Below are 19939 nucleotides of genomic sequence, written 5' to 3' on the forward strand. Positions count from 1 at the left end.
CATCAGCAGGAAATGAACAAATGGCAAAGTGTTCGTAAAGTGGAATACTTTGCAGTAGTTAAACATAAATCTGAGCTCTATACGTCAACTTACATGAGCCTCACAAACATAATGTACCCCAAAGTTGTAAAAGAATAGATTCTTTTGGCGGGGGGTGGGGGGGCTTCCCTGGTGGCGCAGTGGTTAAGAATCCGCCTGCCAATGCAGGGGACACAGGTTGGATCCCTGGTCCGGGAAGATCCCACAGGCCGAGGAGCAACTAAGCCCGTGTGCCACAACTACTGAGCCTGCGCTCTAGAGCCTGCGAGCCACAACTGCTGAAGCCCACGCACCTAGAGCCCGTGCTCTGCAACAAGAGAAGCCACCGCAATGAGAAGCCCGCGCGCCACAACAAAGAGTAGCCCCCGCTCGCCACAACTAGAGAAAGCCCACACGCAGCAACGAAGACCCAACACAGCCAAAAATAAATAAATAAATAAAATACATTTTTTAAAAAGCTTATGTATTTAGATTTTTTTAAAAGTAGAGGGTCAAATTTAAATTATTTAAAAAAAGAATAGATTCTTTTTTTTTAAATTTTTTAGGGGAGTATAGTTGCTTTACAATGTTGTGTTAGTTTCTACTGTACAGCAAAGTAAATCAGCTATATGTATACATATATCCCCTCTTTTTTATTTATTTATTTATTTTTTTGTGGTACGCGGGCCTCTCACTGTTGTGGCCTTTCCCATTGCGGAGCACAGGCTCTGGACGCGCAGGCTCAGCGGCCATGGCTCATGGGCCCAGCTGCTCCGCGGCACATGGAATCTTCCCGTACCAGGACACAAACCCGTGTCCCCTGCATCGGCAGGCGGGCTCTCAACCACTACGCCACCAGGGAAGCCCTCCCCTCTTTTTTAGATTTCCTTCCCATTTAGGTCACCACAGAGTACTGAGTAGAGTTCCCTGTGCTATATAGTAGGTTCTCATTAGTTATCTATTTTATATGTGGTATCAATAGTGTATATATGTCAATCCCAATCTCCCGATAAGAATAGGTTCTTTTGATGCCACTTACATAAAGTTTAACACGTGTAATGTATATTGACTGGGAATCATATGTAATAGTTAAAATATGAATAAATACAAGGAAATTTGGTAAGAAAGAAGTACATCAGGGGCTTCAACTGTTTGGACAATGGCTTATTTCTTAAGCTAGATAATGTCCACAATATTGCTCTTTAAGTCTTCTTTCATATGTGAAATACTGCCAGGAATTGCTTACCACTTATAACATTAAGCGGAAAGAGCAACGAGCAAAATTGGGTATGCACCATACTCCCAATTTTGTGAGAACAGAACAAATCAAAAGAAAAAATTTAGATTAAAAAAAAAACAAAGACCACCAGATAATACACCAAAACTGCTCAAATTTTGAGGGTGATTTTTATTGTCTTCTTTGTACATAACAACATAGAACTTTATTATATTTTACAAACTTTTTATAATGAGTACATGTTGCTTTTGGAATCAAAAATAAATATTGCTCCTTTTTAAATAGATACATTTGTTAACTCTAGACACCAGGATATGATAAATTTTAGCCTGAAATCAGGGAGAAAATTTTTTATTCAGCACCTACTGCAGGAAGCCCTTGTACTAGGTCTTAGAGGAAACCATTCACATCAGGCTTGAAGTCTGACAGACCTAAGTTCAAGAGCCAGTGCCACCCCTTCCCAGCAGCTTCCTTGAGTCTCAATTTTCTGCCTGTGAAATGGTAACAAGAATACCTTCCCTGCTCGCCTCATGGGACCATTGTGGTGGTAAAATGAGATGAGGTCCATCCCGTGGGATTGTGACCCACAGCAGACCCTTCTGCCGCAGCTACAGCCACTTCTAAGTGTCAGACTAGGTGCTGGGCACCAGGAGGGAAGAGCTGGGTTCCTCCTCTCAAAGCATCCAGAGTGTCGGGGGGCAATCCAGGACAGAGTGACAGGCACCAGAAGAGACAACTGCACAGCACAGAGAGTGGGACGTGATTACCTCTGGCTAGGGCTGGCTCAAGTCAGAGGAGTGGTATTATTACTAAATAACGAGAAGGGATAACCCTTGCCCTCAAGCAATTCCAAGTATATTTCTAGACACCAAGCAAACCCATCTCAAACAACACATGAACAGAATGAGGAGGAAATGCATAGCCTAGGTTCAAACCTGGTCCCCTCACTTGCTAGCTGAGTAAGCGTGGGCATGGGGGAGCACCTAACCATTTGAGCCCCTCTCCTCCTCTGTATCACAGGGAGAGGCATGCATGCCTCGTAGGTCTTGCTCAGAGGACTGATTAAGGCACAGATTCCATATCGAGCACCTTCCCTGGGTCAGGCAGTGTTCTAATGGCTGGGGATGCAACAGGGAACCAACCAGGACAGGCTGCTGCCCCGTTGCTCTCTGAAGGAGATGACCCAGGGCAGTTGCTCAGGACAGCACCCACACAGCGCAGCCCATAAATGCTTGTGCTGTAGCATGACCACTATCATTAAGAGAACTCACAGCGTGGCCTGGAGAGAGCTTGGGGGAGGGAATGAGAGTTTCCAGATACATGAAGGCTGTTGTTGGGAATCACACAAGGCAGAGCCAAGACAGGAATATTTAAGCTGCCATTCATTGAATGTTTACAATGTAAAGCCTTCACATGTAATGACTCATTTAATCCTCATAGCAACCCTGTGGGATGGATACTCATCATCCCCATTTTACAGATGAGGACCCTGAAGCACAGATCCATGTGGTAGCTTATCTGAGGTTGCACAAGTGGTAAAGCCAGGATTTGAAGCCAGTCAGTTTGCTCTGCTCTGCATTCTCCCCAGGTTGGTGGATGCCCCGGGCAGCCTGGTTTTAGGAGCTCGGGGCTTCCTTTGGAAGCTGAAAGCAATGTCATTTAGGGTGTTTAAGCCACAGAGAGATGACCATCTGTCCAAGCATTCTTTTGGGGATTGCTGGTGATATCAGATGACCATACCTTTCTACAGAACAGGCAGTGAACAATGTCTTGGTGGTGATGCTCTGGGATGCTAATGAGTAATTTCTTCTTGTCTCTTTCAGCTCACAGCCCCACACTTCCCTGTGGTGGTCAAGCTGGGACACGCCCACGCCGGAATGGGAAAGGTATGAGAAGCAGCTCTTCCGCTTATGTTAATACTCACACGGCTTCCCCAGACTACCTGTTCTCCTCTCCCTGTATCCCCCATCACCCCCACCTGAGCCCAGCCACCCAGATCAGAGTATTAGAGGAGACCAAAATTCACTCCCTCTCCTCCCCAGCCCACCTTTCTCTGAGCTCCCACGGAGCATCTCTCCAGCTCAGGCCATACTAGCCAAACCCTACCTGGCTAATTGTTTCCTGTCATTGTGAATTCAGAGAAATAGGTGTAAAGCATTTTGCAGATGGTGATTCTTCTGTTCCTGTCATCATCTCCACAGCTACGTGTAAGCTCATGTCTTACTCATCTCTTTATCACCTGCAGCGTTAGCAGCTGGAAGGTGGCACATGCATATGGCTCCCAGGAGGAAGCCCCTGGAGTCAGTTTCTACAAAAGGAAATAACATATTTTACATAGTCACAGTTGACGCTGCTACCGAACCAAACTTGGGTCCGCTCACCCGCGTGCAGTAAAGCCAATCTACTGACACTGGGTTGTGGTGAAGGAAAGTGCAGCTTTTATTGTAAAGGTGCCAGTGTAAGGAGGACGGGTGGCTCCTGCTCTAAAACCCCGAACTCCCCCTGAAAGGCTTCAGCAGAGCATTTTTAAAGGCCAGGTGAGGGAGGGGGTCGCAGGGAATGTCATCAGTTCATGCACAATTCTCTGATTGGTTGATGGTGAGGTAACAGAGTGGTTAACATGATCAGTCCTTAGGCACCAGTAGGTCTGGGGACTCATGATCATCAGATAGTTCATTTCTTCCATTTGGTGGTGGTTTTAGCATCTGTAAAACAACTCAAGAAGTGTGCATCAGATACTATTATCTAGGTCCTTCAGAGAGGAGCTACAGCAGAAGATATGGGCGAGGAGTCTGTCCTGGGAAGGCCTTATAGGGTCCTGCTTGGTTACAACATATTATGACAAATTGTACTGGTCAGATTTTTGCAGTTGCAAGTGTAGAAACGCAAATCAAATTAGGGGGCAAAAGATAATTCATTGGTTCAAGGATCAGGAAGTCTGGAATAGTTCTTGATAGATTCAGGCAGAGCTGGATCCAGGAGCTCAAATGATATCAGAGCTCTTGGCTCTGTTTATCTCTACTTGTTGTTTCTTCAGATAGTCGAGATAGATGGCTGTGGGTGGCCCATTCTGGTCCCTAAGCTCACCGTCCCAGAGGAAGGAAGACCATGTCTCTTTCCAGCATCTCTGCATAAATCTCATGGAGGGATACTGATCAGTGCTTGGCCTTCTGGAGATGTACTCCTAAATAAGGGGAGTGGGGATGGGGAAGTGTCGGGGGCTACCACAGGCCACCTCTCAAGCTTCTGGCTCAGGCAGAACCATGTGAGAACATGTGGATCTCAGTGCCTGCCATCCCCATTGGAGGACCTGAGCCCATGCACAAGGCCCAGCCCGGGCGTTCTAGATAACGGGCAGCAGGGGCCAGTAGAAACCTTGCTTTGTGTAGGCCCAGCCCAGCCACGAATAACCCTACACCCTGCACCTTCGTTCTTCCCACCCCATTATGCCTTCTGCATCACCTCTTTCCACCTAAACTCCAACCCCTTCAAGCAGCAAAGGATGGAAAGAGTCAGACAGGTCAGGGCGTGACCTCAGCTCTGACCTTTGTGTGAAGTGGAGCAGGTTGCCATCTAACTTCTCCTGGCCTCATCTGACAAATGCTGACACTTTTTTTTATTGAAATCTAGTTGATTTACAATGCTGTGCCCATCTCTGCTGTAGAGCAAAGTGACTCAGTTATACACATACAGACATTCTTTTTTCCTATTCTTTTCCATTATGGTTTATCACAGGGTATTGAGGATAGTTCCCTGTGCTATACATTAGGACCTTGTTGTTTATCCATTCTAAATGTAATAGTTTGCACAAACAATGATACTTCTTATAACCACCTTTAAAATGAATCCTTGTCTATTATATCTCGGTAAAACTGGAAGAAAAAAAAATTTTTTAATCCTCCCGCCATACTACCTCTCCCTGAAAAGGACACATTGTGAGGGCGGAGATGTTTACCTGTTTGCCCACTACTGCACCTACGGCTCCGAATGGCTCCTGGTGTACCCCTAGCCTCTCAGTTTGTTGGTCGAGTGGATAAATGAGTAACTCCCTCTTCAGATGCCACCCTAAGTCTGCTCCCCACTGCCTGTTCTCCCAACCCCTCCTCCATCCCCTGTCATCTGGCTATAGCTCCCTCCACTCCTGAGGCTGCCCTCCCCATGGTCCTCAATGACCCTCTGCTGCTAATTCAGCTGTCACTTTTCTGTCCATAGCTGAATTTACCTTTCTACATCATTTAAACCTGCTGGCCATCCTTTCTGCCCTGAAACTCATGCCCCTCTCCTGGCTCTCTGCTCTCTGTCTGACCCATCCTTCACAGTCTCCTTCAAGGGCTTTCCTTCCTGCTGCATCTTTAGCCGCATCTATTCCATCAGCACACGCCATCTGAGCTCTCGTCTGCTCTTTCAGCTTCAGCTCCCATCTACACACCAACAGCCCCCCAGTCACATTTCCTATGCAGAGCATCAGGCTCTTATACCCAGTTACCTCCCCTACATCTCCACTGCATGCCCCATGGAAACCTCCGACTCTGAACTTCCCAGACCATGTCCATTTTGTTTTCAGACAGCTCGCCCTCCTTCCTCATCTTTATCCTCCTCCTCTTCCTGGGACCATCTCTACAACAGGAACCACCAGTCCCTCCGTTGTCTTGAAACAGAAATCTGGGAGTCATCTCCCCTCCCCTGTGTCCCAATGGTCATCAAGTCTTGTCACTTGCCCTTTTGTTAATGTTTCTGAAACCTGTCCCTTTCTTTCCGCCTACTGTCGCCATCTTGGACAGCTTTGGTAAAGTTAGAGGGTTCCCAAGAATTAAATTCCGTTTCTAAAGCTTAAAATAATCCCAGACAGGAAATAAAAAGAAGGAAATACTTAAAGAGACTGACGCAATGTCGGGGGAGGGGATGCCTCTGAGAAACTCAAGCCCAAAAGGAACTCCCAGAACATGGAAAGGAGGCCACATCTCCGAGGATAAGAAGTGTCACCCGCTGGAATAAACTGAGGTTTGCAAAAATGCTGAGATCAAGGGGAAAGGACTTTTCTCCTTCTGTCTGGAATGAGAAAAGTATCAGGAACAGCCTGGACATGCCGACTGAGCAAATGATGTCATATTCGTGGCTGAGGGGGAGAAAAACAGAACGGTATCTTCTACAGTACCTCCAGTTTCTCTCCGGAAGGAAGATTGTCTGTCTGGAGAGAAGCAAGGAGAACATTTCTAGGAGGAAACTGGTGAAGAGGCTGTCAATTAACTCAGTCTTACTGGAAATCCACCCAGGATCCCATGATTGAAATTCCTGACCCTCCTCAATTATATTTTGCTTCTCTGTTCACACATATGAATTCGTACCTACTCTGTGCTAAGAATCGGAGGATGAATAGGACCCAGTCCTTGCTCTCAAGAAACTGAGGAGACAACCACATAAGTAAATAAGTATAAGATGTGCTGAGGATCTGATAGAAGGCTGTGCAGGGAGTGTGGAGATTGAAGGAAGGAACTTAATTCCACCTAAGGGATGGAAAGAAGTTCCCTGTCAGGGTAACTGCATGGTTTGGTGTGCCTGGAGATTTAAGGAGTTCTAACAAACAAGAAAGACTCGAAGACAAGAGATGGACCAATACCCTCTTTATTAAAACAAAGAATAGTGGATGTCACAAGGCACAGAAATCAAAATATAGTGAAACGCTGTGCAGTTTGGGGAGCACTTAGATAGTTAGGAGGTAATCGTGGGACACACCAGGAGTTCTAAGAAACCAGTAAGGCTAGACCAATTTAAGAGGGTGGTGTTCTTCCCCCAGGGGCATTTGGTCATGTCTGGAGGCAGCTTTGGTTGTCACAACTGGGGGTGAGGGAAGTGCTAGGGACATCTGGCATCTACCTGGTGGGAGCCAAGGATGCTGCTGAACACCCTAAAATGCCCCCTACAACAAAGAATTATCCAGCCCAAAATGTCAAGAGCGTCAAGGTTAAGAAACCCTGGACAAAACTAATTTCATTTCCTTTGTGGAAAGTTTTACCAGACTAGAAACCAGAGGAAGCAGTGGTTATTATGGAGTTCAACACGTTTCAAAGTCTGTTCCAAAGGACTATGCTAAAGATTATTTTAGTCAAATACGAAAATTCCATGTTAAAATAGGTTTTTAGTGCAGAACTTCTTAGAGTCGTAAATTTGCTCATATACCTCCTAGGGGTACAAGAACATGAAAACTTGTGCAGAATTTTCCAGATTTACCTGACTCAAGAAACTTTTCACCGTTTTTTAATTGAGATGTGTGTCCTTTCCTTAATTTGTAAAAACTCTTCGCACATTAAGGACATTCATCCTTTGTCATACTTTGCAATGATTTTTCTCCATTTGACAGTTACATATCCATTTTTTTATTCAGTATTTAACCATTTTTAAAGGTTTTTTTTCAATTGTAGTCACATGTTTCCAACTTTGCGAGGCAGTTTGTTATAGTGGCTAAGGGTGTTGATTTGAATCTACTTGTTAGTTGTGAGACCTTAGGTTAAGTTACTTACCCTCCCCAACCCTAGTTTCATCATCTTATGTAAAAGGAGGATATTAATAGTATCAAGCTAATATGCTGGTTGTGAAGATTAAGAGACATTATTCATGTCAAACACATAGTTCAGTGCCTGGAACACAATAGGCACTCAATAAATACTAGCTGTCATTATTATTAAGAATGTTTGAACCTGCTCTGAGAACCCAAAATCCAATTGAAGTCAATAGGGGAGATGTGACTAAACAGCATCCTCTGTCAGAGCCTATATTTTATTTGGCTGCAAGTTCAATGTGAATCAGATGAGTAAGGAGTTGCCAAAAGCTCTAATCCATAAACACCTAATAAATAGGTGAAAATGGGCTCAACCTCATTCATCACTAGGGAAATACAAATGAAAACTATGATGAGATGCCACTATATAACCACTAGACTAGCTCAAACTAAAAAGATTAATAATACTAAGTGTTGGCAAGGACATGGAACATTTGGAACACAAACACAGAGCTAGTGAAAGTGTCAATTGATACAGCTGCTTTGGAATACAGATTGTTATCATCTACTAAGCTGAAGTTACACAGAAGTTCTTCTTTTGGGTATACCCAACCTAAATGCATGCGTGTGTGCTCCAGTGTTGATAGCAGCTTATTCATAGTTACCAAAATCTGGACACAGTCCATGTGTCCATTAGAAATAGAATAGATAAATAAATCGCAGTATATTCAGACAAATGGAAAATTTCCAGCAGTGAAAATGGATGAACTACAACTATATACAACAACGTGCATGAATTTCACAAATACACCATTGAATGAAATAAGTCAGGTACAAAAGGATGCCTATTTATATGATTTCATTTATATAAAATTCAAAACCAGGGAAACTAAACTGTAGTGTTAAGTGGGATACATATTAAGGTGATAAAACTTTTAAGAAAAGCAAGAAAATTACTACCATAAAAAAATAGAAGTTACCTTTGTGGAGGAGGGAGGTGTGGTCATTGGGATGCAGCAGGAGTGGTCCAAGTTCTAGTTCTTCACTTGGGTAGTAGTTATGTGGATGTTTGCTTTGTGATTGACAGCTCATTGAACTGTCATTTTTATACTGGGCAATTCTCTATGTGTGTTATATTTCAAAATAAAATAAGGTTTTCTAAACCTTGTTTAGGACATATTAATGGAGATCTGATTTCCAAAATAAAGTGAGAGTCCTGCACTGCACTGATTCCTCCATGGCTAGAACATTGTATTCGGTTCTGGGCTGTAAACCAGTTCCGGATGTTTGAAAGAGCCATTGACACATGAGTATGTCCAGGGGAAAATGAACTGAGCAATGGAGGGCAGAGGCATCCAGGCTAGGAGGGCTAGAGACAGTGGGGCCACCGTCCCCAGAAACATGGAGAATTGTCCTGGGAAGGTAAGCTGGGCTGCTTCTATATAACATGTAGCAGCCAAAAATGGGACCAAGGTCAGGGGGAAATGCATGAGGGTTGTATTGAAAGAGCAACTTTCTGACAATCAGAGGTGAATATTAATGGAATGAAGAGCCCCTTTGGGTAGGAAGTTCTCATCAATGCAGAACTGGAGCAAAGATGAATACTTACTGGAGAGTTTCAAGGGAATTTAAGTATTATGTGAGATTCTTAGCCTGAGATGTTTGAACCCCGTAAAACTGAGACACATCTGCGTATGTTTATGTGTGGATGGGATATGAATGTTTTTTGGGGAAAGGTGTACATAGCTTCTTCCACCTTTTCACAGGGGCCCATGACCCTCCCAAAGTTTAACATACCCTGAAGGTGACTGCTACAGTATCTTCCAATGAAAAGAATCTGGTTTTGATCAATACTATGAGCCGTCTATTGAAAGGAATGGCATATCTGTTATTATCATAGAGGTCAAGTTCAAGGCCAACTGCCAGTATAGTGTGGGGGTAGCATTTGTAGAATCTGAAAGCATGTTTCTGGTTTGAATCTGGATTAACCATTTACTAGTTGTGTGTCCTTGGGCAAGTTGCCTAACCTCTCCGTGCCTCAATTTCTTCATCTCTAATATGGGGACAATAATCTCCCTCCTGGAATTGTACTGATGATAGAATCAATCAGCCCAGGCTTAGGAAGGTGCCTGGTCAACACTCAGTGAATGGGAGCTTTAAAAACTCACTACAAACATAAACTATTACTCTGATTACCTAACTGCTTATCTCAACTAAGATGAGATAAGCAGTTGCTCATAATAGACAAAAAGGGAAGGAGAATTAAATTCTGGGTAAATTCTTAAAGTAAGGAAAACGGGATTCCAGCATTCCCAGGAGAGGCCAAGATAACACGCAAACCCCACCCTGGGCGTCACCTTATCCTTGTTTCATAAATTCACAGACCTTCAGGACTTAAGTCCCAGCACCCCACTTAAAAGATAAGAACCTGAGGCCCCAGAGAGGAGAAGGGTCTTGCCCAAGGCCACATAGTGAGGAAGCATCCCCAGTAACAGAACAGGAAGGGAAAGAAAATCCTTTGAGATTATTCAACCCCATTGCACACTTTACAGATAAGAACAGTAGTAGTAATAATAGCCAGAATAATAATAAAAGCTAATGCTCTATGGAGTTTACTCTGTGCAGGCACTGTTCTAAGTGCTTTATAAATTACTCATTGACTACTATCCTCTCAGAACCACCCTATGAGGAAGATACTGTGGGTATCCCCACTTTTCAGATGAGGAAACTGAGGCGCAGGGAGTAAGGGGTGGAATGGGGTTCAACCCTGGGCAGTCTGGCTCTGGCTCCTAAGCTCAGTGAGAGGTAAAGGGCACTGCCATGGTCACAGGTTAGTAAGCCCAGACGCGGGCTTGGCCAGGGTTTGTTGTTCTACTAAGAGGAGCCTGGAGTGATGAGGGACAGGGATGAGGCGCCTTGGCAGACAGCCTGTCTGTTCTGGAGGGACCAGGTGGCAGCTCCTAAATGCACTGTCTTCCAGTCGCCCCGGCATCTTGCACACCCCTGCTTGCCCAGGGCTGCTGCTGTCATCAGCTCCCAGCGACGTGGACTCTGCTCTCTTCCCTCAGGCTGACTCACTTAATAAGACTTCCCAGCACTGTCCACTTTTTAAAGTGGGAGTAGGTGGCCAGATAACACGGTAATGGAGAGAAAGGGCTAGAAAATGAGCAAATGGGAGAATGGAACCCAGGGGAACAGTTAAGAAATCAAGGGCTCCCCAGCACCTGGGAGATCACCAGGGAGGAAAGTCACTCTGTGTTTCATGCTCAGCAGAAGCTGAATCAAGTGAGAGCGGGGGAGGGGCTCCAGCCTGCAAGGCGTGCCGGGCAAGCAGTGTTCACGGCCGCTGCCAAGCTGTGTAGGAGGAGAGGAGAGAGGGACACACACTCCCTCCAGCAGCCTCCCTCTCAACTCCACCACCCACCAAGTCCCCTCCATCCCACAGATGACCACTGCCTCCTTTACTCTCTGCTTCTCTTGAACAAAATGGGCCCTTAAGGGGCTTGCATCTGTCCTTTACACCGTAGTGAAAATTGTAAACACTGTGCTCTGCATCTCAGAGCCTCTGGCATGAGGTTGCCCTCTCTATAAGCACGATAAATAGTCTCGATCCTCATTATTCATGGATTCTGTATTTCTGAATTCACCTACTCACTAGGAATATATTCGTCACCCCAGAATCAATTCTCATAGTGTTTTCGTGGTCATTCACAGACACGTGCAGAGCGGTGAGTAATTTGCGCGTTCCTTCCCAACTGATGTCGAGCAGGAAACACTCTTCTTGTTTCAGCTCGTAAACAAGTGTCCTCTTCTTGGTGTATTTAGTGCCACACTTTTGCATTTTCGTCCCTTGTGTTGGTGATTTCATTGTTTAAAATTATTCCCAAGCGTAGGGCTGAAGTGCTGTCTGGTGTTGCTAACCCCAAGCAGGCTGTGATGTTTCTTATGGAAAAAAATGTATGTGTTAGATAAGCTTCATTCACGGATGAGTTATGGTGCTGTTGGCTATGAGTTCAATGTTAATGAATCAACCATATATATTAAATAAGTTGTCTTTAAAAGGAAGCACACGTAACAAGATGATATATTGATGAGTTGATGAAAATGTGACCATAGGCTTGCAGGAAACGAACCCTAGGAGCAGTGGCTCAGGATTCGCTAATTCAGTGTTTGCTGCAAAGTTACAGAATGTAACTACTGTGAATAATGAGAATGGACTCTGTGTGTGTGTGTACATATGTGTATATATCACACACACAGACACACGTATTCTGTAGAGTCCTAAGGGCCTCTTTCTTCCTTTGGATGCCAAACTGCCACAATTCTAAGCACAAACAGAAGCAAACTAAAACAGTTATTTCATGACTCTGTCCAGCCTGACATCTGTCATGTTGAAGATGACATCACCTGGATCATCAACTCGTTTTCCTTACGAGGGTTTAAGGCTGAGATCTCTACTGGTGACGCTTACACTGCCAATCCCCGCATATTTACACCATCCTTGGTTGGCCTGGGTTCAGGAAACCTGGGTCCTCCTGCCAGCCTTGCACTCCCTGGGGCCCACAGTATCCACCTGGGCAAGTCATTTAAACACATAAGTGCAGGGTGCCAAATATGTCAAATATACACGATTTTCCTCACCAATCACTTGGAAGAGCTAGTGAGTAGAAGTGCCTTAAAAAGTATGAAGCGCCACGCGGAGGTGAGGCGGAGAGGGAAACGAAGAAGGGTATGGGCTTTGGACTTAGCCCTCACTGGGTCTGGTCTGGGCTCCGCCATCGGCTAGCATTGTGACCTGGTGCGAATTCCTTGCCTTCTCTGGGATAACTCAAAGCAGATCAGATGGGATGAACAGAGGTACACCAGCTGGTGCAGCAGGATGAGTGCCTTCAACATCTCTAACCCTCAAAGGTGCCCTGAGAGCTAGTTCTGATCCCAGCTTTCCAGAGGTTCCAAGAGTTGTTTTGCTTAAAGTCACAGGTAAATGACGGAAGCGGGATTCGAACTGAGGTTGTCAGGTTCTTCAGCTCTTTTCTTCCTGCTGCCTGGGACCCTCAGGAACGCCCTGGTGGAATCACCTCTTCCCATCATAAGGCGACCAGCCAACTTAATTGGAGAGTTGATTTATGAAGAATTTCACAGGGTTCCACCCAAGAAACATGTCAGTACCTTGGAGACGAGCACTGACCTTTGCATATGAACTGCTCTTGTTGTCTGCTGGACTGATCTCACCCCAGGCCTGAAGCCAAGAATAAGAACCCTTGTGCAAGAGAATGAGAAGAAGAAAAGGAAGAATATCACCCCCTGGCACTGTGTCTTAAAAACAGTGTACACCCCCAATCACAGGCCCCATTTTGTCACGAGGGACAGAGACACAGGAACAGACTCATCTGGAAAGAATAAATTACCGGCTCTTGTGTGCACTGACCACACCACTCCTCCATGGAAAACAGAATATTTTTGAGCTGACAAACATTGAAAAACAGTACTTCCTTTTTCTTTTCTCTCCTTTCCTGGCAACGTCTGTTGACCCATCCTGGCATAGTATGCAAGAAAGGCCAGAGAAGTCATTCCCTAGGAGTCTCCCCAAAAGAGTAGGGGGCACACATCGCCTGTTGGGGGGTACTCTGTATAATTTTCCACAACTTGATGACCAGCTCCATACTTTTTCCCCCAACATTAGACAGTCACGTGCAATTTACAAAATTCATCCACACTGGGAGCCTGCTCAGGTTCCAACAGTCTTCTGATGAGGGTGTGGTTATCATGATACCCATTTAACAGATGAGACCAGCAGAGACCGAGGAGGCAAAATGATTGGGCACAAGGTTGCACATTGTGTGCTGGGAAGGCTGCACATTCTTTCCCCTGGTCCTGGCACCCATGCCAGGGAAGGGAAGCCTCCAGAGAGTTCTGCCAGCCCACCTGGAACACAGCCTGTGTGTCCACTGAGGTCTTCCTCAGCCAAAATGTGCAGGCGCAGCCCATTGTCACTATCAGCAGGCAGTAGAAGTGATGTCCTGAAACAAGCAGATGCCACCTGCTCACTGCAGCCGCAGCCCAGGCCAGCCTCCCACCCTGCTTCCCGCAGATTAGACCAGCCACACCTCTGGCTTCTTGGAAATAAATCCACTTGGAGGCAGCTGGCATTGTTGCCAACAGGTGGCAGCAGCAGGGTTGTTTGTGGGAGGAAACCAGAGAAGGATGTAAACAGTGGGCTTACTGCGTTTTGGAGAGAGAAGAGAGTGTGTGTGTTTGGGGGCAGGGTGAGCAGACACTTACACACAGTTATCAGCATCCTCTACCTAGCCTCCAGACAAATGAACACTATTGGCAGAACCTGTCCTCTCACTTTGACTACTGGCCCCCAGCCCCAAGAAACCTTCACACCAACACTCCATCCTCCAGTAGTGAGGCCATAAGATGCAAGGGAGGCCACGTGGGACAGTGAATGCTGTTCAGGCTTTCCCATATCATGACGCTTGTGGAAAATGGTTCTATTGAGGATTGAGTGGGTCAATGGCAGGGGCTACCAGCAGCTGAAGAGAAGAGCCTGGGACTTCCAGCCACTCTGAGGGATAAGGGAGCAGCAGCAAGAGCACCTATGGGGATGTGCTGGGTGATGAGCCAAGTTGAGTGTAGCCCCCGAGTCAGACAGGCCTGAGCTCCTTGACAACCTTCTCTTCAAAGTGGGACCTTTGTAGAAGGACCAGCAGTCTCAGCGTCACCTGGGAGCCCCTTAAAAATGCAGAGCACAGACATATCCTCCGACCTGCTGAATCAGATGCTGCATTTTAACAAGATGCCCAGTGACCCACATGCTGCTCTACACGCCCAGAGGACGTGAACTCGGATGCTCACCGGGTCAAGATAGTTACCATAATGAGTCAAGAGTCCAGGTGGGCACTGTGCTGACCCGGAGAGCCCAGGCCAGCCTGCATGGGCAGCCACACACAACTCAGTCCCAGCCGGACAAAGCCCCGAGAGACTGTGCAGGCGTGATCACCTGATTCTTTCTTAAGCCAATTCGCTGGGTCTCTGATATGAATTCTCCTGATTTTAGCGTATTGAAAACTAATTTTAAAATCTTTTGAAACGCTGTACAGGCCAAGTAAAACACATCTGTAGTCCACTGAACACCCCGGGGCACCAGTTGGGTGGCTCCAACTTTAGAGTCAGTGTGGTCTTACCCTCTCTTTACAGGGAGCCATGCAGCCTAATGATTAACGCCACAGACTCTGCAACAGCCCCAGGAGTTCAAATCCCAGCTCGGCCACTTCCCAGGTCTATTCTATAACCTTGGGTGAGCACTTGACTTGGAGTCTTTGTTTTCTCATCTGTAAAGTGGCCCTAATAAGTCTCCCTAATGGGTGAAGAGTTGCCCTGCAGCCTGACTGAGATAAAGCACTTTAAAAATCTGTGGATACTTAAAGAGATGTTGATTCACTTCCTCTAGGGCCTAAATGCTCCCTCTACTTTCCAGTGCTTCCAGGTCACTGGAGACCTCGTTAAAATGCAGATTCTGATTCACTAGGCCTGGGTGGGGCCTGCCTGAAAGTCTCCATTTGTAACAAGCTCCCAGGTAATGTCAGGGATGCTGGTCCCAGTCAGTTAGTCATGCCAGTCAGGGGTCAGCAGACTTTCTCAGTACAGGGCCAGATGGTAAACATCTTAACCTCTCTGGCCAAATGGTCTGTTGCAACTACTGGACCCCACCATTGTGGTATAAAAACATCCCTAGACAAGAGGTAAATGAAGCATGTGGCCGTGTTCCACTATAAATTTATGGACACTGAAATTTGAGTTTCATATAATTTTCACGTGTCATGGGATTATCGTTCTTCTTTCAATTTTTTTTCCCCAGCCATTTAAAAACTATTCTTAACCCATGGACCTCACAAAAGCCTATAGTCAGCCTCCCCCACTGGATTATAAACTCGCTGGTGCACAAGCTGCACCCGCTAAGTCCACCTTTCCTCCTGACCTGGCCAGTGCCCTGGACAGCGGGAAGCCCCCTCCTTCCCGCTGCACCCTGCACGGGGCCCTGGGATGCCTTTCAGAGCTGACACTTGTCAGGTGCCTCCCTTCCCTTCCATTCAATCTCACGGTCACACTTTAACTCTATAAACACACGGGCAAGAGAATCAGTGACCCAGAGCTCAATAACAACAGAAGGAGTTTGATTTATTAAGGGGAAGAGCAAAGGAAAGGAACCAGCAAACTGATAAGCAGGATAATTAGGCAGTTCTCTAAACAGTCCATCAAACCCTCCGTTGTTCCCATCACTTCCCACCACCCCTTCCGACCCCTGGCAGCACGTGACCCAGGCAGCCAGGGTGAGGACATCCGTTGCACTCTGGGTCTCAGCCTTTGGAAGGATTGGGGGAGGGGCAAAGGCTTTTGAGAATTTGAGACCAGGGCTCTTGTGTTCATTCAACCAACATTAATGGATTTGGTGCCCAGCTGTTCTGAGTTAGGGACTCAGTAAATGTTTATTGAATATTTTGGCAGATGTTTATGAACATTTGTTATGTGCAAGGAATGGGCTAGACCCTGGGATGGAGGACTCTTGGTTAAGATCCAGACATGGAAAAGACATGGCTCCTGAATGCAGGAAATTTACCCACAAAAGACACAGGCTCGCACTGGACCACAGTCTAGGGCAGTGCTTGCCAGACTACCTCCCACAGGCCAAACCCAGTCCCGGACCTGGTTTTGTTAATAAAGTTTTATTGTAACACAGCCCTGCCCATTTGTGTACATATTGTCTATGGTTGCTTCCACCCTATAGCATCAGAGTTGAATCATTTTCATGGCCTGCAAAGCCTAAAATATTTAGCACTGTATTCTTCACAGAAAAAGTTCTCCAATCCGTGGTCTAGTGCCATGCTTTTCCAGGTATTTGTATAGCAAACCCCAGTAAGTAATACATCCTGTAGGAGGAGGCAGACGATAAAATAAACAGATTAAACTGCAATATGTCAGGTGACAAGAAGGGCCCTGGAGGCAGAAACAGGATAAGAGGGAGAGAGCGTGACGGGGGCAGGGGGCTGGGATAGCTGTCAGGGAAGCCTTCCTGTGAAGTGGCATGTGAAGGAAGGAGAGAGTGAGCCACGTGGACACGTAGAGGAAGAGCATGACAGCAAAGGGGAGAGCATGCATAAAAGCCCTGGGGCAGGAGTGAGTGCTTGAGGTGAAAAGTGATGGAAGTAAGGCTGGTGGGTTGGGGAGAGGTGGTAGAAGGCCATGTAGACAACTGACTGCAGTCAGAGCAGAATGAATAAACCCTATAGCAGAAAGACAAGCCAAGCGCTGAGAAGGAGGTCCAGATAAAACTAAACCATGATGGAGGGGGAACCTCCACCGATTTATTGATTTGTCCAAAAATCACGTCTTGTAAGTGTGCGTAGGGACTGTGCTGAGGCAACAAATAAGCTCCTTCAAGGAGCTCCCTTTCTCACAGTGACAGGGGCCATGCAAGCAAATACATCACGACAGAGGGAGATGTCAGGGGAAGCAGGAGCACCTTTGGGGGGACCAGGGAAGACTTCCACACGATGGGAAACCTCAGCTGCATCTCAAAGGATGAGGAGATATAATGCAGGTTGATACAGCCGAGAAAAGCATTCCCGGCAATGGGACCTGCACACACAAAGGCATAAAGGCCCAAGAGAGCATCGCAGGCTGTTGGTACAGTGGGAACAGTGGTTCTCAAGCCTGGCAGGGTGTTAGAAGCACCCAGGAAGCTTTGAAATTATACTTCTACCCGGGGCCCACCCCCAGACTTTGCAGTGATTGGCTGGAAGAGGACCCAGGCACTGGCATTTTTTTATCTCCAGGAGATGCTAATGTGACACCAGTACTTCAGAGCTCTGGACTGGAGGGAGACATGGAAGAGTAGGTGAGACTGGGCAGGAGTCATGGCCAGATCATAGATGCGTTTTATGCTGCCTCTACAATGTGGACTTTATCTTCTAGGTAAGAGAGAGACCCACTGGTGGGGTTTAAGCAAAGAATGGGCATGGTTGGATTTATAAGGTAGAAAAAGCACTCTGGCAGCAGTGTAAGAGGAGAGGAGAGGAGTGGGGGCCAGGAGGGGAAGATTAGAAACCCTGGGAGTTATTAGGGAGACACTGCATCAGTTCAGAGAAGAAATAAGGATTTGCACCCAGGCAGGACCAAGGCAGTGAGGGGTGAGATAAGGATGCAGTCAAGAGATATGGGAAAAGCAGAATTGAAAGAACTTAGGGACTGCCCAGATGCAGAGCAGGAGAAGAAAACTGAGAATATAATGATTCCATTCACTGAAATATGAGATCAAGAAGGCTAGGCTTGAGGGGGAAGATAATGAGTTCAGTTTTTAACATTTTGAGTTGGAGGTACCAGTGGAAAATAACAACAATAATAATAATCACAAGCCATTTATTGAGCACTTACTAGGTGCTGGGCCCTGTACTCCATGCTTTATATTCATTGTCTTACTTAATTGTCACAACAGCTCTATGAGGTAGGTAATCTGACTGTCCCCATTTTACAGAGGGGAAAACTGAGGGGAAGCTCGGTAAGTGAGAAGAATGATAACTTATTGTATGCACATGCCACTTTGCAGAGCTGGGCACGTGGTGAGGGCTCAGAAAATGGCAGTAATATTAATTATTACTATCTTCTCTCCACCGTGGGAAGGAAACACAGGCCAAGTCTGCGGGGAAGGGAACCAATCATATTTAGAAGCCCTGTTTCTATATAGATGTATATATACTTAGTATGTATGTACGTATATAGTATATAGAGATGTATATTTAAATGCCTTAGTGTGTATATATGTCGCTATACTCATACTCCATCTGTTGCTGCTTTTTCTTTTTGGCTTTTTAATTAGACATCTCAAATGCCTCTTGATCTTACCCATTCTCCAGTCCTACCCCATGCCCACCCCATAATTATTTTATTTCTTTAATTTTTCTCCCAAAGTTAATCTCAGTCTACTCACATTTGTTCTGTTCTATGAGGGAAATTGTGTTGCTGGCCATGCAGCCAGAGTAGGTTTTTTTCTTGTGGAGAGAAGGGAAACTTTATTTATTTTTTTAAAATATAACTCCTCTCGACTGTTCCAATGCCAAGTAAACAAAGCTGCTATTCATTTCGGCATCTCCCCATCTCTATCGTGCCCAGAGTCATTTTATCAGCAGAGCCTCTTGGGCTGTCTCTCCAAGAGCTTGGAACAGCAAATAGGAATGTTCTAAAAGTGAGTGCTATGAAAATAGAATCCCATTTAATGAGGCCACTGAGAGCAAGGCTGTTGCTCACTTGGTGAGTGCAGAAGCAAACATTATGTTTCAAGTTGTGGTCAGAAAATGCCAGTGTCTCTCATGTGGCCCCAGCAAAAAGCATCAGCGAGCCCATCGCTAGTTAGTGACTCAGGGACAAGGAGCTGAGGCAGCTGGAAGGAAGACTTAGAATCAGGTCACCACCCCCAAAGACCCTCTCCTCATACCTGGAGAACACCCCCCCACCCCCCCGCCCCTATCAATGTTTACTCCACCTGTGTCCCATTCATGGACTCCTGAGTATCCACAACACTTCCTCAGCAATGACCTGGCCTTGCTCTTTGCTCTCTGAGCCCTCTGCCCAATGAACAATAAAAACACTCAATGTATATAACCAGATCTGTGTGGAGCAGCTCGAGATGAAGGGAGGAGATCTAGAGTTCCACTCAACTGGTCTCCTTGCATGGGTCCATGCCCACAAAGATGGAACCCCCAAGCTTCTCTAAGGTACCTCAAGACTCCATGGAGTCCAGGTCGAAAACCACTCCCTTAGGTCAAAAGAGTGCCCAGAGGTCATGGTCAGCAGTTGTTGTTCACTTATTCATTCAAAAAAATAGATCCCAAACACCTACTATGTACAAGGAGCAAAGGATATAGTAGTGAATCTAGCAGACAAGTCCCTGCTCTCACAGAGCTTATATCCTTGTGGGGGGCATGGACAAGTATAAGATAACGTGAGACCATGATAAGTGCAAGAAAGAACACGAGACTGGGTGATGTCATAGAATGCCATAGCGGAGTGAAAGAGCTGCTCTAGATCAGGAGAGGCCTCTCTGAGGAGGACAGAGAACAATGGAACAAAGACAATAAGGAACCAGCTGTGAGACTGTCTGCAGCAAGAGCTTTGCTGGCAGAAGGAAT

At 46.0% G+C, this 19939-nt stretch overlaps 1 protein-coding gene across 2 annotated transcripts in view; it reads left to right on the forward strand.

Moving 5' to 3' along the window:
- SYN3 (synapsin III) overlaps nt 1-19939 on the forward strand; it is a 459136-nt gene that overhangs the window by 380082 nt on the left and 59115 nt on the right. For both annotated transcript variants that reach the window (XM_060305487.1, XM_060305486.1), the window contains exon 7: nt 3079-3141. In XM_060305487.1, coding sequence (XP_060161470.1) covers nt 3079-3141 — 63 coding nt within the window. The remainder of the gene's footprint in view (nt 1-3078; nt 3142-19939) is intronic.

This window comes from Globicephala melas, chromosome 10 (genome assembly GCF_963455315.2).
Source record: "Globicephala melas chromosome 10, mGloMel1.2, whole genome shotgun sequence".
NCBI classification, from domain to species: domain Eukaryota; kingdom Metazoa; phylum Chordata; class Mammalia; order Artiodactyla; family Delphinidae; genus Globicephala; species Globicephala melas.